Here is a 24,862-nt window from a genome sequence, read left to right as displayed (position 1 = left end):
TACTCAAGGATTTACGGTATATATGTTTACACATGTGAAATATTTCTTTCCTACTTTCTCTTTCGGTGTGAAGCTTTGTGGTTTTCTTGGTTAGAGAGGGGAAGTGACACAATACATTTCACTTCCGTTTTCATAGTTGTCTTAATTGGTTTGTGTAATTAAAGATATTTCCCTATAAAAACTGGTTTCTTTAGCAATAAAAGTGAAGATATTATTTAGTAAAATTAAGGTGAACATCGGTAAGTAAAAACCTTTTGATGTTACTGCTCAGAAATCGCTATTTATTCTATTGTTCAGTACTTATTGTCTAAAAATAATTATTATTCACATCTAATCAAGATTAAGACAAATCAACTATTATTCTAGACAATTTTTTTTTTAATTATCTTCCTGAAATTGTATATGAAAGATCTGATGTAAAGTTACGCTTTCTCTGAAAATTTATTAAATATTATTTCTGTATTTTGGTTATTAATTAATACAGACACGCAAAACCAGTTCCCTCATCACATAAACGTCATCTGACGTTCTATATGCCCAACACGAGTGAATTATATATTTCTTTACTACCCACAAAGGGACAAACACAGAGAGGACAAACAAGGACAGACATAGGTATTAAGTCGATTATATCGACTCCAGTGCGTACTTATTTAATAGACCCCGAAAGGATGAAAGGCAAAGTCGACCTCGGCGGAATTTGAACTCAGAACGTAACGGCAGACGAAATACCTATTTTTTATTTCTTTACTACCCACAAGGGGCTAAACACAGAGGGGACAAACAAGGACAGACATAGGTATTAAGTCGATTATATCGACTCCAGTGCGTAACTGGTAAATATTTAATCGACTCCGAAAGGATGAAAGGCAAAGTCGACCTCGGCGGAATTTGAACTCAGAACGTAACGGCAGAATACGAGTGAATTATAGTTAATACAAAAGTCACATATAAACTCATATATACGGAAAAAAAATTAACAAAATAAAACTACGTATAATAAATATTACGATCGGTTGAATAAGCTTGTAATCCTGTAGAATGGAGTCGAAAATTATCTAGTAAGAAAAATCCCGTAATTTCTCGGAATTTCTAGGTTTTAAACATTTGCGTAACAAAATTATTTTATATACTCCTTACTCTTTTACTTGTTTCAGTCATTTGACTGTGGCCATGCTGGAGCACCACCTTTAATCGAGCAACTCGACCCCGGGACTTATTCTTTTGTAAGCCCAGTACTTATTCTATCGGTCTCTTTTGCCGAACCGCTAAGTAACGGGGACATAAACACACCAGCATCGGTTGTCAAGCAATGCTAGGGGGACAAACACAGACACACAAACACACACGCATATATATACATATATACGACGGGCTTCTTTCAGTTTCCGTCTACCAAATCCACTCACAAGGCTTTGGTCGGCCCGAGGCTATAGTAGAAGATACTTGCCCAAGGTGCCATGCAGTGGGACTGAACCCGGAACCATGTGGTTGGTAAACAAGCTACTTACCACACAGCCACTCCTGCGCCTACTTTTTTTTCTTTTCGCTATTCCATAGTTTTTCATTTTCTATAACCTTCCTTCACCGTTTTTTTCGAAATTCTTTTTCTTGTAAACATTAGATAATTACGATTATGAAAAATAGATTTAACTGTTTGGAGTAGATGGAAACCGAATCGACAGCTTTTATATATTAGTGGACAGTAGAATTACTATAAGATGTTTTACTAACAGTATCAAAAGGTTTGAATTGACCATCTTTACTAAAACAACATTTTCATTTTTAACACTGGTAACAATCAGTTCCGATTTTCTAAAATTTTTGTAGAAATGTTGCACAATTTTGACTGACGTGTCTCTGCATTGTAAATATTTCTTATATCTTACATTCTTGTTTCTCTATTATTTCAGAATATCAGAAACAACGAAGAAACATCTATTTCAATATACATCATCAATAGATGTCGTCTTTTCAAGTCTAAAAGGAAATATTACACAGAACAGATACAATACTGTTTATATAAAGCAAAGCTAAACTACAGATAAATATTTCTCTGGAACTGTTATGTCACACCAACTTTTGTTTACTTCACTGCTTTGATTCTTTGCCCACTGTTCTTGCATTCTACTTTCACTTTCCCACTATGTAAGATGATTCTACATGGTTATTAAACTTGGAAGAATTTACAAAGAAATTTGCAGCATCTTCAGATATCATAATATTTGATGGAAATATAGCAGAAGTAATATTTATTAGGAATAAAATATAAAAACACAAAGAGCAACGGGTGTATATGATAGAAAGGAAAGAAGAATTATGGAAATTGAGTTTAGTGAGAACATTGTTAAATGTGAAACGGACTCTAAAATCGTTGATTTTCCTGATAATATAAAGCCACATTACTGTGATTTATGTGGTAAATCGTTCACCTGTACATACGCCCTGACTACTCACAAACGCATTCATACAGGGGAGAAACCGTATCACTGTGATATCTGTGGTAAATCGTTCCGTGAGGCTGGTTCTTTGACTAGACACAAACGCATTCACACAGAAGACAAAGCACATCGCTGTAACATTTGTGGTAAATTATTCTCCCGTGCAAATTCCTTAGCTACTCACAAACACATTCATATGGAAGAGAAACCATATAATTGCGACGTCTGTGGTAAATCGTTCTGTCAAAACTGGAGCCTGACTAAACATAAGTCTATTCATACAGGAGAAAAGCCATATCACTGTGATATCTGTGGGAAATCATTCACCCAGAAATGGAGCTTGGCTACACATAAGTCTATACATTCAGGAGAAAAACCATATCAATGTGATGTCTGTGGTAAATCTTTCTCCCAGAAGTGGAGCTTAACTACACACAAGTCTATTCATACGGGAGAAAAACCGTATCACTGTGACATCTGTGGTAAATGTTTCTCCCAAAATGCACACATGACTACTCACAAACTCATTCACTCAGAAGAAAAACCATATCGTTGTGACATTTGTGATAAATCCTTTTCTCAAAGCATTCACTTAACCAAGCACATACGTATTCATACGGGAGAGAAACCCTATCACTGTGACGTCTGCGACAAATCATTCTCTGGAAAATGTGACTTAAATAGGCACAAACGCACTCATACAGGAGAGAAACCGTATCCTTGTGATATCTGTGGTAAATCCTTCTCTCAGAACGGTCACCTAATTACTCACCACCGTGTTCATACAGGAGAAAAGCCATATCACTGTGATGTCTGTGGTAAATCATTTTCTGACGGGAGCGCTTACAGTCAACACAAGCTCATTCATACAGGAAAGAAACTATACCATTGTCATATCTGTGGTAAATCATATTCACGTGGCTACAGGTTGACCACTCACAAATGCATTCGTACACAATAGAAACCATATCACTGTGCTCTCTGTGGTAAATGATTCTCTAGAACAGTGGTTTTCAACCAGGGTTCCACGGAACCTTAGGGTTCCGCCAGTACAGTCCAGGGGTTCCGCAAGAAGTTACAAAACTGCTAAAATCGGCAGTAATTTTTAATTCTCCTGTGCAGATATGTGTGCATAAGAATATTAAATTATTGCACAGGGGTTCCTCGAGCCAGTGGAATGTTTTCTTGGGGTTCCGCTCCAGCAAAAAGATTGAAAAGCACTGGTCTAACTAGTGTCTAACTCAGTGGTTTTCAACCAGGGTTCCGCCAGTACAGTCCAGGGGTTCCGCAAGAAGTTACAAAACTGCTAAAATCGGCAGTAATTTTTAATTCTCCTGTGCAGATATGTGTGCATAAGACTATTAAATTATTGCACAGGGGTTCCTCGAGCCAGTGGAATGTTTCCTTGGGGTTCCGCTCCAGCAAAAAGTTTGAAAAGCACTGCTCTAGAAAATGTGACTTAACTAATGACAAATACACTCATACAGGAGAGAAACTGTATCACTGTGAAATCTGTGGTAAACTATTCTCTTGAAATTTCCACCTGATTTCTCCCCAACATATTCATGCAGAGAAAAGCCATATCACTGATATTTTTAGTAAATTGTTTTCTTAAAAGTGTTGACATAAACAAACAGACATACATTCATAGAGGAGAGAAATCATATCATCTGTTCATACAGAATATGATATGGGGTTGTAATACATACAGTAAAAGCATGGCACATACAACCCTGTATTTTCTTTTTTGACCCTATAAATTTTCAATAAATTCTTTCCTTTTATTCATTGGTATAACGATATTCATGATACCTTATTGGGTGTTCTTTTACTTGTTTCAGTCATTTGATTGTGTCCATGCTGGAGCACTGCCTTAAAGGGTTTTAGTCAAAGAAATCCACCCCAGCCTGTTACTTATTCTATGGTTTTTTTTTCAGTTTTCGTCTACCAAATCCACTCACAAAGCTTTGGTTCGCCTAGGCTGTAGTAAATGGTGCCATGCAGTGGGACTGAACCCAGAACCATGTGGTTGGGAAGCAAGCTTCTTACCACAACCATACCTGTGCCTATAGTTTAGAAATTCTTTTTAAAGGGCCATTAATATTACCCTACGGAACAAAGAATCAATATTCATATTGATATCGATAGTTTGGGAGAGAGGGATTCAACATGTTTTCCTTTTCGCTTTACAACCACCTGGTTCGGGGTTCAATCCTGCTGCGTGGCACCTTGTGCAAATGTTTTCTATAAGCTTATGAGTAAGAGGATCATGTCGTAAATTTTTGGGCATTTGCACTATGTGTCCTTGTTTTGATATTACTCTTTTACTTGTTTCAGTCATTTGACTGTGGCCATGCTGGAGCACCGCCTTTAATCGAGCAACTCGACCCCGGGACTTATTCTTTTGTAAGCCCAGTACTTATTCTATCGGTCTCTTTTGCCGAACCGCTAAGTAACGGGGACATAAACACACCAGCATCGGTTGTCAAGCAATGCTAGGGGGACAAACACAGACACACAAACACACACACATATATATATATATATTTAAGTAGGTGAATGAATTATCCTATGTTTATCGTCAGCATGGAAAATTCGTTTAACCGAAACCTGGGTAGCAAATTCACATCAGAAACACGGTTGAAGCAACCTGTCAAGGGTAGAAACTCCAGGTTCACGTGCAGAAATTTGTGTGTTGTATATGAATAAATGAAAGAATGGAGTCGAACGAAGATGTTAACAAAATTCCTTTACTCTCAACATATGTTTCGAAGACAGCATGTTTTCATTCCAAAGGAATAAAAGGTGCATTATGCAGTCTTCTCATCAGGAAAGAAAGGGAGCCTCTCTCGACAACAAGACAAACACAAATTTCGATGATTGCCTACATGGTAAACAAAGCGATAATGAGTATTTTTTTTTAAAAAAACCGTTAGAAGAATTGACATCAAAGATAGATAGTAGGAAGAGAAGGGATAAAGGAATAATAGCTAGGGAACAAGTGGAGAGGGAAGGGTACGTTGATTGAAAGAATGTTCGAAGGCTTAGGAAAGAATTTCTCTATAGAAGTGGGGTGGACGAAATTTGGGGTTGCATGGCGCTTACCTCCCCTAGTCCGTAAAGAATTTATTTTACGTACAGGGTTGCTGGCACTATTAGAATTGAAATCATTATTCCTATTACAAGTAACTTTTCTATCTGGAGAAGCAGATGTTGGTTTAGAATGAGCTGAGTTGATGTATGACACTTTCTCCTTATAACCGGCTCTTAACAAGGCGGCGTTATAGAAGTCTGCCTTTTGGTTAAAGATGTCGACATTAGCAGATAATTTGGACAGTCTCAGAGATATGTTTTTAACTAAATTATCGGTAATTGGCCTGGCATGATTACTGAAAATGCTAATATACTTAAGATTTGTGGAAGGTTTATGATAAGGGAAGTATGAGTTATTCTGCAAATTGAGGGTAATGTCTAAGAAGTTGGCTTTAGTTAATTCATCGTCAAAAACTATGTGCAAGCCCATTCTACTAAAAAACCTAACTAATCTGTTCTTAACCTTCTGTATTTTTTGGTTCGAAACGTTTTGGAGGTAAAGCAGACAATCGTCACGATAAAGAACCCCACAGACCGGGAATTGGTCTGCCATTTCATAAAGAATATAAATTCCGACCAAATCAGCTATCTGGGCGCTGTCTGTACTTCCCATTTGTACATCAAACGCATTATGGGTATCTCTGCGGACCCACAACTTGCTATCGAACTGGATGAAAGATTTCCTAGTAGTCAATATCAAACTAATTTCCTCCCTGGAGAGGCCTGCCTTATTGTGTGCGTGCCGTAGGGCCTTACTAAGTATAATAGGGTTGATTGAAGAATAGAAACTAGATATATCGAATTGGATAAATTTAGTGTTGGCCTTATCGGTAATAGAAGAAAACTAATCTGCGACTTGAACAGAATTGGACCATAAGCTAAGTTTTAATTTATTAATTAATATAGGCGCAGGAGTGGCTGTGTGGTAAGTAGCTTGCTAACCAACCACATGAATCCGGGTTCAGTCCCACTGCGTGGCATCTTGGGCAAGTGTCTTCTGCTATAGCCCCGGGCCGACCAATGCCTTGTGAGTGGATTTGGTAGACGGAAACTGAAAGAAGCCTGTCGTATATATGTATATATATATAAGTGTGTGTGTCTATGTTGTCCCCCTAGCATTGCTTGACAACCGATGCTGGTGTGTTTACGTCCCTATCACTTAGCGGTTCGGCAAAAGAGACCGATAGAATAAGTACTGGGCTTACAAAGAATAAGTCCCAGGGTCGATTTGCTCGACTAAAGGCGGTGCTCCAGCATGGCCGCAGTCAAATGACTGAAACAAGAAAAAGAGTAAAGAGAGAGTAATAGGGATATACTTACCTAATATGTATTTACTAAGAGTACCGATGTCTGAACTGGAAGGGCATATGAGCCGCAATACTGGGTTAGTATGAAAGTTCTGCATGTGGTCCTTTAAGATGAATCTGGGTTGCCTAGGGTTCAATGGTTCCGTCTTCATCTGTCGAGAGTAAAGGAATTTTGTTAACATCTTCGTTCGACTCCATTCTTTCAATTATTCATATATATATTATATATATATATATATTATATATATATATATATATATATGTGCAGGTGTCACATAAAAAAACACCATTTGAGCGTGGCTGTTGCCAATTCTGCCTGACTGGCCCTCGTGCCGGTGGCACGTAAAAGTACTCACTACACTTTCAGAGTGGTTGGCGTTGGGAAGGGCATCCAGCTGTAGAAACTCTGCCAGATCAGATTGGAGTCTGGTTTGCCGGATGGCTGCATCTTCAGAGAATTAGTGGGTTAACAAAGTTAACTTTTTGTTTAAAGGTGCCCACCTCTGTCTGTCTGTCTATCTGTCTATATCTGTATGAGAGAGAAGGTTGATTGTTATAGCCGGTCAAGGTGACCATTGGTTTTGCACCTCTGAGCAGCCATAACAATTAATCTTCTATACATATGTTACTGCTGTAACGTTTTAAAATATGCTTTATTTTCAGATATAGGATCTTTTCGGTTTGAATGGCAGTTTTTTCTAGCGGTGTCATATGAAATTGTCGCCCATAATTATGACCCTAGTATTGATCTATTGCATTTCAATCTGTTTTAGGGTTAGGGTATCTTTTTTTCTTCAGAAATGTAAATAAACCCAATCTGTTTCTTAAACGAGGGACATATTCATACGGCACAGAATGCTTTTTACCTCAATAGACGTCAGTGATTGGTTGAAATTGCAGAAATTGAAGAAAAAAAACAACAAATATCTTACAAACTATAGAATTTTCTCAATAAAGCCAAGAGAAAGAGATGTTTTATAAACACATTCTACCAGTATACGAAGTTTAAAAATGTTTAGTTACGTGGAAATTATTTTAAAAAACTGCCGTTCAAACCGAAAAGATCCAAGATATCTTACAAACTATAGAATTTTCTCAATAAAACCAAGAGAAAAAGATGTTTTATAACACATTCTACCAGTATACGAAGTTTAAAAATGTTTAGTTACGTGGAAATTATTTTAAAAAACTGCCGTTCAAACCGAAAAGATCCAAGATATCTTACAAACTATAGAATTTTCTCAATAAAACCAAGAGAAAAAGATGTTTTATAAACACATTCTACCAGTATACGAAGTTTAAAAGTGTTTAGTTACCTAGAAATTATGTTAAAAACTGCCGTTCAAACCGAAAAGATCCCAGATATATGGACTTCTTTTACGGATATATATGTGTGTGTGTGTGTAAAAAAACATAAATCCAAAAGAAGCACTCTAAGATATAGAACAGTAAGTATTAAAAATGGAGAAGGCCGGTTTATGGGATTACCTTAGTTTTTTCGTCCATAAAGGGTTTAGCTTTATGGCATATCGTCAGATCCCAAAACCTGTTGACCCAAGGCCTCTTAAAAATATTAATGATGGAAATTGTAACTGTGATACCAGTGCCAGTGGCACATAAGAGAACCATCCGAACGTGGCCGTTGCCAGCGGCGTCCTGACTGGCCTCCGTGCTGGTGGCACATAAAAAGCACCATCTGTCCGTGGCCGTTTGCCAGCCTCGTCTGGCACCTATGCAGGTGGCACATAAAAAGCACCATCCGATTGTGGCCGTTGCCAGCCTCGTCTGGCACCTGTGCTGGTGGCACATAAAAAGCACCCACTACACTCTCGGAGTGGTTGGTATTAGGAAGGGCATCCAGCTGTAGAAACACTGCCAGATCAGACTGGAGCCTGGTGCAGCTTCTGGCTTTCCAGAGCCCAGTTGAACCGTCCAACCCATGCTAGCATGGAGAGCGAACGCTAAACGATGATGATGATGATGATATACTTAAGAAGCCTTGGGTCAACAGGTTTTGGGATCTGACGATACGCTATAAAGCTAAACCATTTATGGACGAGAAACCTAAGGTAATCATATCTGGCCTTCCTCATTTCTAAAATATATATAAAGAGAGAGAGATAAAAACAGGCTTGATACAAACATTTATATGAAGCACAAAGACAATACAGAATACGAAATGAAATATGTAATTTCAAAACACAAAACACACACATATATAGGCGTATATATTTCTTTATTGTCCACAAGGGGCTAAACATAGAGGGGACAAACGGATTAAGTCGATTGCATCGACCCCAGTGCGTAACTGGTACTTATTTAATCGACCCCGAAAGGATGAAAGGCAGAGTCGACCTCGGCAGACGAAATACCTATTTCTTTACTACCCACAAGGGGCTAAACACAGAGAGGACTAACAAGGACTGACAAACGGATTAAGTCGATTACATCGACCCCAGTGCGTAACTGGTACTTAATTTATCGACCCCGAAAGGATGAAAGGCAAAGTCGACCTCGGCGAAATTTGAACTCAGAACGTAACGGCAGACGAAATACCTATTTCTTTATTACCCACAAGGGGCTAAACATAGAGGGGACAAACAAGGACAGACATAGGTATTAAGTCAATTACATCGATCCCAGTGCGTAACTGGTACTTAATTTATCGACCCCGAAAGGATGAAAGGCAAAGTCGACCTCGGCGAAATTTGAACTCAGAACGTAGCAGCAGACGAAATACCTATTTCTTTACTACCCACAAGGGGCTAAACACAGAGGGGACAAACAAAGGGATTAAGTCGATTATATCGACCACAGTACATAAACTAGTACTTTATTTATCGACCCCGAAATGATGAAAGGCAGAGTCGACCTCGGCAGACGAAATACCTATTTCTTTACTACCCACAAGGGGCTAAACACAGAGGGGACAAACAAGGACAGACAAACGGATTAAGTCGATTATATCGACCCCAGTGCGTAACTGGTCCTTTATTTAATCGACCCGAAAGGATGAAAGGCAAAGTCGACCTCGGCGAAATTTGAACTCAGAACGCAGCTGCAGACGAAATATCTATTTCTTTATTACCCACAAGGGGCTAAACACAGAGGGGACAAACAAAGGGATTAAGTCGATTGCATCGACCCCAGTGCGTAACTGGTACTTAATTTATCGACCCTGAAAGGATGAAAGGCAAAGTCGACCTCGGCGAAATTTGAACTCAGAACGTAGCGGCAGACGAAATACCTATTTCTTTATTACCCACAAGGGGCTAGACACAGAAGGGACAAACAAGGACAGATAAACAGATTAAGTCAATTACATCGACCCCAATGCGCAACTGGTACTTAATTTATCGACCCCGAAAGGATGAAAGGCAAAGTCGACCTCGGCGAAATTTGAACTCAGAACGTAGCGGCAGACGAAATATCTATTTCTTTACTATCCACAAGGGGCTAAACACAGAGAGGACAGACAAAGGGATTAAGTCGATTAGATCGACCCCAGTGCGTAACTGGTACTTAATTTACCGACCCCGAAAGGATGAAAGGCAAAGTCGACCTCGGCGGAATTTGAACCCACAACGTAACAGCGGCAGACGAAATACGGCTACGCCTTTCGCCCGGCGTGCTAACGATTCTGCCAACTCGCCGCGCTCTAAACACATAGAGGCGTATTAATTAAGTTCCATCCTATCTCGTTTCATAGTGTGAAGCTTTGTGGGTTCTATTTGCCAGAGAGCGAAAGTCACATGACACATTTTTACTTCCGCCTTGTTTACTTCCTTTGTTGATTGTTTGAATGAAAGAAATTTTCCTCCTTTCATTTGCGATCGTCTCAAAATGCTTCCTGAAATGAATAAATAAATAAATATATAGGTGGAAATCGAACCCGCGAATGAAACATATTTACGCTGTAAATATCAGATTCTGTACCAATAAAAAGGTGAGAGATATAATCGTACATATTATTTAATACAAGTTGGTAAACATCGCTAAGTGGAAAATCTATTTAATGCTGTTGATCAGAGATCGATATTATCTCCATTGTCCAGCAGCGATCGCGTGGAATTAATATTTATCCAGATCTATTTATTATTCTAGATCATTGTTTTACCTATGGACCACTTGAAAATCCTATTTTATTCGGATGGAACCCCCACCCTCCCATATTCTATGTTTACAAAATTCTCTTAAAAATAATAAGGGCGATCTTTCGTCTCTAGTAGACCTTTCCGTCGATTTCCGTAAAAAAAACATTTTTTTTTTACATATGGGCTTGCGGGAACTTTTGAAGTAATATACATACATATACACATACACCGAGTAAAAAATTTCAGTTATCTCTTTCTTTCACACATTACTCTGTCTCTTCACACACACTAACAGAAGCACTTCACTTACACAACATACTGTCTGTCTCCCACACCCCATCAAACACACACACACACACACACACATGTACATCAATGCTTCCCCTGGACGGTAACTTCAAAAGAACTTCCCTCGTCATACAATCGCTTTCTCTTAGTCTCTTTCGCTCTCATTACTTCAAAAGTTCCCGCAAGCCCATATGCAAAAAAATAAAATTTTTTTACGGAAATCGACGGAAAGGTCTACTAGAGACGAAAGATTGCCAATAATAATAATAATAATAATGAAATTATTGTATACAGTGCTCAGGTGCACCACAACTTGTCAAAAAGTGCATATAAAGTATATACAGTAATGTAGAAATGTCTGGAAAGCGAACAGTGTATGAGTCAGGTACATGCTTGTGTGTGTATGGAGAGGAGAAAATCAGGTGTAGTGTTGGCGAATCTCAGGAAGCATGGAAGTTTTGAAGGATGCAGTGCTCCGACAACTAACAACTGATGCTGGCAGTTTGTTCCATGCTTCAGCAACTCTCAGCGTGAAAAAAATGTTTCCTAAAGTCATGGGAGCTGTGCTGTTTTCTGACTTTGTAAATATGTCCACGGGTGTTAGACAGGTGGAGTTTGAAAAGGTTCTGATAGTTATCCAAATGATTCCTTTTTTTTAAAGTACAAATGTCTGGAAAGCGAACAATGTATGAGTCAGATACATGCTTGTGTGTGTATGGAGTGGAGGAAATCAGGTGTAGTGTTGGCGAATCTCAGAAAGCATGGAAGTTTTGAAGGATGCAGTGCTCCGACAACTAACAATTGATGCCGGCAGTTTGTTCCATGCTTCAGCAACTCTGTCCATTTAACCTTGGAAAGAAGATAAATATTGATGATGTAATATCTGAAGATACTAAAAGCTTTCAGACATATGTGAAATCATCTTATACAATGCAAAATTGTATGATTCAGGTGTTGTGTTGACGAATCTCAGGAAGCATGGAAGTTTTGAAGGATGCAGTGTTTTTATAATTAAATATTATTTGGAATCGTGTTGAAAAGTTAAGATGTTTAGTATATTGTAGAAGTATAACCAATTGCTCGTAAATTTGAACCACAGAATTTTATATGGAGCCCTAAGGGTCATACGGACTCCTGTTGAGATTTCTATACAATCACCAAAGTACCGTCTATGATTGTATAGGAATCTAGGCGATCTTTCATCATAATTTTGCCGAAATCTTTATATATAAAAGTGAAGTTGTGTGTCTGTCTCCTACGATTTAGATTCCTAACTACTCCCACATTTTGCGGTGCAGTTTAACCAAAACCGGGTATCTTATAGTCGTGATTCATATCGAGCCCTTCTGGGTATTAGCGCGCGTCTACGATGAGTTTACGATTTTAAAAAAAATTTACCATAATTTTTTTCCATTTTGATGCATTTTTTCGCTATTATATAAGGGAAGTAACTCTCTAAAAATGTCTACGATGAGTCTACGATTTTAAAAATAAATTTACCATAATTTTTTTCCATTTTAATGCATTTTTTCGCTATTATATAAGGGAAGTAACTCTCTAAAAATGTCTACGATGAGTCTACGATTTTAAAAAAAATTTACCATAATTTTTTTCCATTTTGATGCATTTTTTCGCTATTATATAAGGGAAGTAACTCTCTAAAAATGTCTACGATGAGTCTACGATTTTAAAAATAAATTTACCATAATTTTTTTCCATTTTAATGCATTTTTTCGCTATTATATAAGGGAAGTAACTCTCTAAAAATGTCTACGATGAGTCAACGATTTAAAAAAAATTTACTATCATTCTTTTTCCATTTTTAATGCATTTTTTTGCTATCTTTTGGCTATAACCCTCTAAAAACGCTTATATAGTTATTTCCCTTACAAACCCGAGCAACGCCGGGCGATACTGCTAGTCTAATATAAAGCTGAATCTGTAGAATAGTTTTTTTAAAAGTCAATAGATGTTTCACTAATTTAATTATTTGAAGTTTCATTTCGAATTTTTTTTTTCTCTTTTACCAAGTTTGCGCAATCAAAACTATTATATATTCGCGGGCAATAGAATTAATATAAATGTTCCTGACCATATGTTATCCACTCTTTCTTTTCTTTTCCTGCCGTAAACTGCTTTGAAGCTTACAAACTTCGAACCACTTAGATCCTAGGATCTTACACATATATGTGTTTGTGTGTGTATTTATATATATATATATATATATACTCTTTTACTTGTTTCAGTCATTTGACTGCGGCCATGCTGGAGCACCGCCTTTAATCGAGCAACTCGACCCCGGGACTTATTCTTTGTAAGCCTAGTACTTATTATTCTATCGGTCTCTTTTGCCGAACCGCTACGTGACGGGGACGTAAACACACCAGCATCGGTTGTCAAGCGACCTTGGATGGGACAAACACAGACACACAAACATACACGCACACATACATACATATATATATATACATATATACGACGGGCTTCTTTCAGTTTCCATCTACCAAATCCACTCACAAGGCTTTGGTCAGCCCGAGGCTATAGTAGAAGACACTTGCCCAAGGTGCCACGCAGTGGGACTGAACCCGGAACCATGTGGTTGGTAAGCAAGCTACTTACCACACAGCCACTCCTGCGCATACATTTTTAAAACGGAAAGAAATATTGCATAAGTACAATTATTACAGTAAAGATTTTTTTTCCTTTTGAAATGTAAAATTTCGATTTTTGCATCTCTATATTATAAATATACTCATTCTTGTTTCCTTTATATTTCAGAATACCAGAACAATATAGAGTTGTTTATATCAACATACATCATCAATATTTATCATCATTGGCGTTAGGAAGGGCATCCAGCTGTAGAAACACTGCCAGATCAGACTGGAGCCCGGTGCAACCTCCTGGCTTCCCAGACCCCAGTCGAACCGTCCAACCCATGCTAGCACGGAAAACGGACGTTAAACGATGATGATGATGATTTCAAGGCTAAACAAAAGTATTATATAGAACAGATATAATTCTACAGATAAATATTTATATGGAACTGTCATAAGTATTCAGCATTTGAGTTTATTCTGGACCAGTGTTTTTCAATCGTTTTTGTTTTACCTATGGACCACTTGAATTCCTATTTTACTCGGATGGAAACCACCCCCATATTCTATACTCTTTTACTCTTTTACTTGTTTCAGTTATTTGACTGCGGTCATGCTGGAGCACCGCCTTTAGTCGAGCAAATCGACCCTGGGACTTATTCTTTGTAAGCCCAGTACTTATTCTATCGGTCTCTTTTGCCGAACCGCTAAGTAACGGGGACGTAAACACACCAGCATCGGTTGTCAAGCAATGCTAGACACACAAACATATACACACACACTTATATATATATATATACATATATACGACAGGCTTCTTTCAGTTTCCGTCTACCAAATCCACTCACAAGGCATTGGTCGGCCCGGGGCTATAGCAGAAGACACTTGCCCAAGATTCCACGCAGTGGGACTGAACCCGGAACCATGTGGCTGGTTAGCAAGCTACTTACCACACAGCCACTCACAAAATTCTTTTAAAAATAACAATGAAATTATTGTATACAGTGCTCAGGTGCACCACAACTTGTCAAAAGTGCGTATAAAGCTTTGCACCAATTTTTGCCATCTAATTCCAATTTCTCATTGTATAAATCAGATACAAACTGATTTCACATACTTATTAAACTTGAATGAGTTTACAATGGGGTTTGTGGCTTCAGGTATCAAATGTTACATTTGGTGGAAATGTGGAAGTAGAAATATTTGCTAGGAATGAAATAAACCGAATCATTTGTATATGGTGATGATAAAAAAAAAAATTATGGAAATTGAGAAGAAGGTTAAATATGAAACAGACTCTAAAAGTATTGATTTTATTGATGATGAAAAAAATGAGAAAGGGAAAGCACCGTATCAGTGTGATGTCTGTGGTAAATCATTCACTCACAGTACCAGCCTGACTAAACATAAATGTATTCATACAGGAGAAAAGGTGTATTGCTGTGATGTCTGTGGTAAATCATTCTCTGAGGCAAATCATTTAACTAAACACAAGCACATCCATACAGGAGAGAAGCCATACCATTGCAATACCTGTGGTAAATCATTCTCTCAAAATAGCAGCCTGTATAAACATAGACGTATACATACAGGTGAGAAACCATATTGCTGTGATGTCTGTGGTAAGTCCTTCTCTCTGAAAGGTAACCTAATCACTCACCAACGCATTCATACAGGAGAAAAACCATATCGCTGTGATGTCTGTGATAAATCATTTTCTCAGAGCGTTCACCTGACTACACACATACGCATTCACACAGGTGAAAAGCCATATTTCTGTGACGTCTGTAGTAAATCATTCTCTGAGAATAGCTCCTTAACCAAACATAAGCGTATCCATACAGTAAAGAAGCCATATCAGTGTGATATCTGTGATAAATCATTCTCTGATGGAAGACGTTTCACTAAACACAAGCGCATTCATACAGGTGAGAAACCCTTTCACTGTGATGTCTGTGGTAAATCGTTCTCTCAAAGTAGTGACTTAGGTAGACATAAACGTATTCATGCAGGAGAGAAACCATATCAGTGTAATATCTGTGGTAAATCCTTTTCTCATGGCCATACTTTAACTGTACACAAATACACTCACACAGGAGAGAAGCCATATCACTGTGACATCTGTGGCAAATCGTTTTCCCATGGACCTGTCTTAACTACTCACAAACGTATTCATACGGGAGAAAAGCCATATCGCTGTGATATCTGTGATAAATTGTTCTCAGATGCTGCTCACTTGACTAGACACAAACGCATTCATACAGGACTGAAGCTGTATCACTGTGATATTTGTGCTAAATCATTCTCTCAAAAATATAGCTTAATTACTCACCAACGTATTCATACAGGAGAGAAACCATATCACTGTGATATCTGTGGTAATTCATTCTCGCATAGATATTCCTTAACTATTCACAAACATCTTCATACAGGAGACAAACCGTATCATTGTGATGCCTGTGGTAAATCGTTTTCTTATAAACATACTCTAACTACTCACAAACACATTCACACAGGTGAGAAGCCATATCACTGTAACACCTGTGGTAAATCGTTCTCAGAAAGTAGTTACTTAACTCAACACAAACGCATTCACACAGGAGAGAAACCATATCACTGTGATGTCTGTGGTAAATCCTTCTCTCAGAAACATAACTTAGTCACTCACAAACGTATTCATACTGGAGAAAAACCATATCACTGTGAAATCTGCGGTAAATCCTTTTCTGGACGTGTCTACTTAACTAAACATAAGCGCACACATACAAGAGGGAAACCGTATCGCTGTGATATCTGTGGTGAATCATTTTCTCAAAAACGTCAATTGAGTGAACACGTTGCTACCCATACGGAACAATGACCTTATAAATCTCCTACATTTTGTTGAGTAAATTGTATCTTTTTATCATTGGTATAACTAATGATTTTACTATTAGTAATTTCTTGTTATTAATGCCCAATAATAAAATATCAATGTACATATCACTGTTGACACTTGAGAAACAGAGATTAAACATAGACGCTGTAGACTTTTTTTTACTTTTTGTTCATAAATTTTTTCAATCAAATTCTTTTCTTTATTCTCATTAGTAAATCTTGTAATTTTATGAATGAGAGATTTGGAAATGTGATATTTTAAAATATGCATGAAATTTGTTTGTGTGCCAATAAAAAAAAAAGGAAAAAATTTTTGATGAAAAAATTTTGTTACAGTTTTCTGCTTCGTGTTGTTCACAGTCATCAAAATTTATTTTAAGCAGAATAAAAACAACACAAAAAAATTTTTTTTAAACCCACCAAAACCCAAGAATGTTATTCGCAGAGAAAGACAACCCTCCTCCATGAGCTGTATAAAGATATTTTTATCACTGCCTAATTTCACCAGTGTTTAGAGTGCCGTGCTCACAATCATAGAAGATATTTGCTGAAGATGACACACAGTGGGACTGAACCCAGAACCATGTGATTGGGAAGCAAGCTTTTTACCACACAGCCATGCCTGTAGACATACATACATATCCCTTAAGTGGTTACTACAACCACTAACTCTGCTTACCTTTTATATATATATATATCTTTTACTCTTTTACTTGTTTCAATCATTTGACTGTGGCCATGCTGGAGCATCGCCTTTAGTCAAGCAAATCGACCCCGGGACTTATTCTTTGTAAGCCCAGTACTTATCCTATCGGTCTCTTTTGCCGAACCGCTAAGTGACGGTTGTCAAGCAATGCTAGGCGGACAAACACAAACACATACATATATACGACAGGCTTCTTTCAGTTTCCATCTACCAAATCCACTCACAAGGCATTGGTCGGCCCGGGGCTATAGCAGAAGACACTTGCCCAAGATGCCACGCAGTGGGACTGAACCCGGAACCATGTGGTTGGTTAGCAAGCTACTTACCACACAGCCACTCCTGCACCTATATATATATATATAAATATATGCATACATATATATATACATACACAGGATGCATAAGATATTTGAGGACAGATTTATGTTTATAAAAAAACATATAATAACAGATAACTTTATTTATCAAAAATTTCTATGAGGTTAAAAATAAACCTTTTCTATAATGTTATTCAATAAAGCCACCTTTGGCTTCAACAACTGCTTCTATATGAGATCTAAATCATCTACATGCTTGAATCAAGTGGTCCTGGTTCATTTTGGACATTACTCTGACTATGGCAGCTTTCAAAGAATCTTTGGTGCTATGGGCATGTTCATTGACCTTGCTCTCAACAATGCTCCACATGTAATACTCCAATAAATTGAGATCTTAGGAATTAGGAGGCCAAATGTTAGGGGTTATGTGATCATGAAAATTTTCAGCCATCCATTCCTGTGTTACTAGAGCCATTTGTGATAGCACAGAGTCTTACTGAAACACATATGGCCTTCCATTGCATACACTGTCTATCCAGGGGTTGAAAATAATTTCTAGGACCTCAGTGTAGGCAACAGAATTAACTCTAAGGCCTTGTGAAAAGAAGTAAGGAGGCATCACATGTCCTTCATTAACTGACAACCCCTAAAACTGTGACAGTTGCAGGAAATTTTGTATGCATAACACTTAGAACTTCAGAAGGGTCTGCACATAACCATCTGTGATTTCTTCTGTTAATTTTTTGATCTTGCTCGAAGTTTTTCTTGTTTGAGAAAAACCAAATCAAATCTGCTGGACTTTTCAGTTTGTTTAAGAGCCTTTAAGATCTGCTGTAGTGATTTTCTTTTGCTTTTTCTGACAAGTTGACCTTTCCTCATCACATATGACTTATATCTGATGTCTTCATGGACAACATTTCTGGCTGTTCTTTCTGACACATGGAGATCTTTTGCAATTGATCTCATGGACTTTCTGGGATTGTAATCAATGGTCTCTCTTTTACTTGTTTCAGTCATTTGACTGTGGCCATGCCGGAGCACTGCCTTTAATCGAGCAACTCGACCCCAGGACTTATTCTTTTGTAAGCCCAGTACTTATTCTATCGGTCTCTTTTGCCGAACCACTAAGTAACGGGGACATAAACACACCAGCATCGGTTGTCAAGCAATGCTAGGGGGACAAACACAGACACACATATATATATATATACACATATATACGATGGGCTTCTTTCAGTTTCCGTCTACCAAATCCACTCACAAGGCTTTGGTCGGCCCAAAGCTATAGGAGAAGACACTTGCCCAAGGTGCCACGCAGTGGGACTGAACCCAGAACCATGTGGTTGGTAAACAAGCTACTTACCACACAGCCACTCCTGTGCCTAAGTCTGTTGAACTTGCTGGATAAATTCAGGTGTTCTGATAATTTCAGAGCATCTAGAATGCTTTTAATGCTTTGATATTGGTGAATGAGGACAGCTGCATAAAGAAGTACCAGTCACTGAAAGTACCCGTGGAAAAGGGAGACCCAGGTAGATGTGGGATGAAGTGGTAAGGGATCTCAGGATGTTGGGCTTCATGGAGGAAATGACAATGGACTGAGATGTCTGGTGATATGAGGTTCATGAGAAGACCCACCTACATCAGTGAAACTGAGTTCTAGAAGCGCTGTTTTATCCCACCCACACTTAACAAGAAAAGTTCTCAGACACCCTACCACAACAAACCAAACTAAATCTCTTCTCTTCCTCGCATTTCCACTTCATGCACTATGCTTACCTCCCACTCCCCAATCCTATTTCTTTATTGTCCACAAGGGGCTAAACATAGAGGGGACAAACAAGGACAGACAAAGGGATTAAGTCGATTACATTAACCCCAGTGCGTAACTGGTACTTAATTTATCAATCCCAAAAGGATGAAAGGCAAAGTCAACCTCGGCGGAATTTGAACTCAGAACGTAACGGCAGACGAAATACCTATTTCTTTACTACCTACAAGGGGCTACACACAGAGGGGACAAACGGATTCAGTCGATTACATCGACCCCAGTGCGTAACTGGTACTTAATTTCTCAACCCCGAAAGGATGAAAGGCAAAGTCGACCTCGGTGGAATTTGAACTCAGAACATAGTGGCAGACAAAATACCTATTTCTTTACTACCCACAAGGGGCTAAACATAGAGGGGACAAACGGATTAAGTCGATTACATCGACCTCAGTGTGTGACTGGTACTTAATTTATCGACCCCGAAAGGATGAAAGACAAAGTCAACCTCGGCGGAATTTGAACTCAGAACGTAACGACAACGAAATACCTATTTCTTTACTACCCACAAGGGGCTAAACATAGAGGGGACAAACAAGGACAGACAAAGGGATTAAGTCGATTACATCGACTCCAGTGCGTAACTGGTACTTAATTTACCGACCCCGAAAGGATGAAAGGCAAAGTCGACCTCGGCGGAATTTGAACTCAGAACGTAACGGCAGACGAAATACGGCAACGCATTTCACCCGGCGTGCTATCATTTCTGCCAGCTCGCCTCCTTCAATCCTGTCTCACTGCATCATTGCCCCTGACCTGTGTCTTCCATCCACATGCCATGTCTCACTGTATCATTGCTATCCACTTCTTGCTCTTGACTGTGTTTCACCACACGTAACAAGAAAACTTTTCACACATCCTTCCCCAACACACCACTCTACATTTCTACATCTCTTCCTCCTTAAATTATGCCTACCTCTCACTCCTCAGTTCTGTTCTCATGGTCCCGTTTCTCTGTATCATTGCTATTAGGTAGCCTCCATCCCACTCTATATATACGTTCTGAGTTCAAATTCCGCCGAGGTCGACTTTGCCTTTTATCCTTTCGGGGTCGATAAATTAAGTACCAGTTAAGCACTGGGGTCGATATAATCAACTTAATACCTATGTCTGTCCTTGTTTGTCCCCTCTGTGTTTAGCCCCTTGTGGATAGTAAAGAAATAGGTATTTCGTCTGCCGTTATGTTCTGAGTTCAAATTCCGCTGAGGTCGACTTTGCCTTTCATCCTTTCGGGGTTGATAAATTAAGTACCAGTTACGCACTGGGGTCGATGTAATCGACTTAATCCGTTTGTCTGTCCTTGTTTGTTCCCTCTGTGTTTAGCCCCTTGTGGGTAGTAAAGAAATAGGCATTTCGCCTGCCGTTACGTTCTGAGTTCAAATTCCGCCGAGGTCGACTTTGCCTTTCATCCTCTCAGGGTCGACAAATAAAAGTACCAGTTTCGCACTGGGTCGTTGTAATCGACTTAATCCCTTTGTCCTTGTTTGTCCCCTCTATGTTTAGCCCCTTGTGGGTAGTAAAGAAATATATATATACCCAGGTTTTCACCACTCACTTCCCCCACCCTCTGCACTCTCTAATCACCCTTCTTTCACAATATCCTGCCCCTTATATTAAGCCTGTCGTCTCTGTCATGATCATTTAGTGTCCGCTTTCCATGCTAGCATGGGTTGGACGGTTCAACTGGGGTCTGGGAAGCCAGAAGGCTGCACCAGGCCCAGTCTGATCTGGCAGTGTTTCTACAGCTGGATGCCCTTCCTAACACCAACCACTCCGTGAGTGTAGTGGGTGCTCTTTATGAGCACAGGAGCCAGCGCAGGCTGGCAAACGGCCACGATCGGTTGGTGCTTTTACGTGTCACCAACACGGATGCCAGTCAGGCGACGCTAGTAACTGCTACGCTCGAACGGTGCTTTTACATGTCACCAGCACTGGTGTCTTAACTACAATTATCATTCGAATTTTTGATGTTGACGAACTTGACTCAACAGGTCTCCTCAAGAACAGCGGGTCACTCTACGATCCAGAGTTAGCACAGCAGGCCGTCCTGCGAGCCATGAACTCCCTTCATTTGTCGGGTCTTCTGTGTGTTTAACCCTTTAGTGTTCAGATTATTCTGTCAGATGTGATGTTTGTTTATTTATATTCTTTTGAATTAATCATTCATTATCTTGTAGTTTAGAGATTTCAGTGATGTGATTTTTTAGTTTTAGAACGACATGGTAGGGCTGAGGTGAGATTGAGATCTGGTCAGTTTCAATATAAAACAGGTTAAATATTTTGGCCGGATATGGCCGGTTTGAATGCTAAAGGGATAAACAATCATGAATGGCATTTAACCCTTTAGTGTTCAGATTATTCTGTTAAATGTAACGCTTTTTTATTTAAATTGTTTTGAATTAATCATTCATTATCTTATAGCTTTGAGGTTTCAATGATGTGATTGTTTATTTTTAGAATGTCAAGGTAGGTTTAGTGTGAGAGGCTAGATATATCCAGTTGAATATAAAATATGTAGAATATATTGGGCCAGATTTGGCCAGTTTAAACACTAAAGGGTTAAAATTTAGGACAGCTGTTTTGTTTGCATTTTATTAAATACTAGCAGTATCGCCCGGCGTTGCTCGGGTTTGTAAGGGAAATAACTATAAAGCATTTTTAGAGAGTTATAGCCAAAAAATAGCAAAAAAATGATGGTAAATTTTCTTTTGAGAGTTAAAAAAGGTTGAGTTGCGTCCCCTAGACAGTCTGTGGTTTGTGTTTCTGATTCTTGACCCCATGTCGAATTTATCGATTTTTTTCAGAACTGGGGGAACTTTTCAAAATTTTCGCTGCATTAGTTTTGAATTATGACATTGGGCTATGTGTGTGTCAAGTTTCATCAGAATCGGTTGAAAGCCGTGGTCAGGGTGAGGGTACAAGCAAACAGACACACAGAAACACACACAGACAAACTGCCGTTTATATAGAGAGAGATTGTCATAAAAAATTACATCATAACACACAATCCACCATGGTCATTATTTTCAGAAATGCATTTGAAACACAGGAAACGTATTTCAACAGAAATATAACAAGAATTAAGAGTATGTCAACTTTATTTAAATTTCGGATTATCGTGAATATTCACAAAGTGTGATGAAGTCAAAACTCAAGCTTCTGGGCCACACAGAAATGATAAAGACTGAGAAATTGTGATATCTTTCACAGACATGTTCAATCCATGGAAAGCATGGAAAATGAGAACTGAATTATCAGTAAGGAAGACGCTTAGATTATATCACCCAAGTTATATTAAGTTGAAGGTTGTATAGACATATGCAAATTAACATTTGGTTTAAGGAATCATGATATTAACCCTTTTGTTACTGTATTTATTTTGAAATGTTCTCTGTTTCTTTTAATTGCTTTAAATATTACAAAGAATTTAGTAAAATATCTTAGTTATCATTAAGCTAGTGTTAGGAACATAAATTGTGACTAAGGTTTGGTGGAAGATTTTAATTCAAAACTTATGAAAACAAGACATTTTTACTACAGAGCCAGAGGTGGTTTCAACCAGGTTGGTATCGAAAGGGTTAAGAATTGTTTCTCTATTATATATTTTAACCCTCTTGTTACCATATTTCTGTTGAGATGCTCTGTGTTTCTTTCAATTACTTTAAATATAACAAAGAATTTAGTAAAATAACTTAGTTATCATTAAGCTAGTGTTAGGAACATAAATTGTGACTAAGGTTTGGTGGAAAATTTTAATTCAAAACTTATGGAAACAAAACATTTGTACTACAGAGCCAGAGGTGGTTTTGGCCGGGTTGGTATCGAAAGGGTTAAGAATTGTTTCTCTATTATATATTTTAACCCTTTTGTTACTGTATTTATTTTGAAATGTTCTCTGTTTCTTTTAATTGCTTTAAATATTACAAAGAATTTAGTAAAATATCTTAGTTATCATTAAGCTAGTGTTAGGAACATAAATTGTGACTAAGGTTTGGTGGAAGATTTTAATTCAAAACTTATGAAAACAAGACATTTTTACTACAGAGCCAGAGGTGGTTTCAACCAGGTTGGTATCGAAAGGGTTAAGAATTGTTTCTCTATTATATATTTTAACCCTCTTGTTACCATATTTCTGTTGAGATGCTCTGTGTTTCTTTCAATTACTTTAAATATAACAAAGAATTTAGTAAAATAACTTAGTTATCATTAAGCTAGTGTTAGGAACATAAATTGTGACTAAGGTTTGGTGGAAAATTTTAATTCAAAACTTATGGAAACAAAACATTTGTACTACAGAGCCAGAGGTGGTTTTGGCCGGGTTGGTATCGAAAGGGTTAAGAATTGTTTCTCTATTATATATTTTAACCCTTTTGTTACTGTATTTATTTTGAAATGTTCTCTGTTTCTTTTAATTGCTTTAAATATTACAAAGAATTTAGTAAAATATCTTAGTTATCATTAAGCTAGTGTTATGAACATAAATTGTGACTAAGGTTTGGTGGAAGATTTTAATTCAAAACTTATGAAAACAAGACATTTTTACTACAGAGCCAGAGGTGGTTTCAACCAGGTTGGTATCGAAAGGGTTAAGAATTGTTTCTCTATTATATATTTTAACCCTCTTGTTACCATATTTCTGTTGAGATGCTCTGTGTTTCTTTCAATTACTTTAAATATAACAAAGAATTTAGTAAAATAACTTAGTTATCATTAAGCTAGTGTTAGGAACATAAATTGTGACTAAGGTTTGGTGGAAAATTTTAATTCAAAACTTATGGAAACAAAACATTTGTACTACAGAGCCAGAGGTGGTTTTGGCCGGGTTGGTATCGAAAGGGTTAAGAATTGTTTCTCTATTATATATTTTAACCCTTTCGTTACTGTATTTCTGTTGAGATGCTCTGTGTTTCTTTCAATTAATTTTAAATATAACAAAGAATTTAGTAAAATAACTTAGTTATCATTAAGCTAGTGTTATGAACATAAATTGTGACTAAGGTTTGGTGGAAGATTTTAATTTAAAACTTATGGAAACAAGACATTTGTACTCAGAGCCAGAAGTGGTTTCAACCAGGTTGGTAATGAAAGGGTTAATGAAAGAAGTTGTAAAATTATAAAATAAAAGTCTTGCTAACTGAATCATTGATAGTTACTCTTCTGTATGAGTACATCCATGTGAATTTAAATTACTTCTTGAAGAGAAAAAATTCCCACAAATTTCACAGTGATATGGTTTCTCTCCCGTATGAATACGTTTGTGTGTAGTTAAAGTATTTATTTGAGAGAACGCCTTCCCACAGATATCACAGAGATA

At 37.9% G+C, this 24,862-nt stretch overlaps 1 protein-coding gene across 2 annotated transcripts; it reads left to right on the top strand.

Moving 5' to 3' along the window:
- The first annotated feature begins 122 nt into the window (after positions 1-122).
- LOC115226445 (zinc finger protein 271-like) lies at positions 123-17,006 on the top strand. 2 transcript variants are annotated; one of them, XM_036515413.1, is made up of 3 exons: positions 123-239; positions 1,914-2,333; positions 15,087-17,006. In XM_036515413.1, the coding sequence occupies exons 2-3, from the start codon at positions 2,320-2,322 to the stop codon at positions 16,678-16,680; spliced, it is 1,608 nt and encodes a 535-aa protein (XP_036371306.1). In that variant the 5' UTR covers positions 123-239; positions 1,914-2,319; the 3' UTR covers positions 16,681-17,006. The 2 variants fall into 2 exon arrangements, with proteins under 2 accessions (XP_036371306.1, XP_036371307.1); XM_036515414.1 differs by lacking the exons at positions 123-239; positions 1,914-2,333 and having other exon boundaries at positions 14,756-16,336; positions 16,421-17,006.
- Positions 17,007-24,862: the final 7,856 nt, after the last annotated feature.

This window comes from Octopus sinensis, linkage group LG30 (assembly GCF_006345805.1).
Source record: "Octopus sinensis linkage group LG30, ASM634580v1, whole genome shotgun sequence".
Classification (NCBI taxonomy): domain Eukaryota; kingdom Metazoa; phylum Mollusca; class Cephalopoda; order Octopoda; family Octopodidae; genus Octopus; species Octopus sinensis.
Note: the sequence above shows the minus strand (reverse complement) of the source record. Positions and strands in the feature narration are given on the sequence as shown.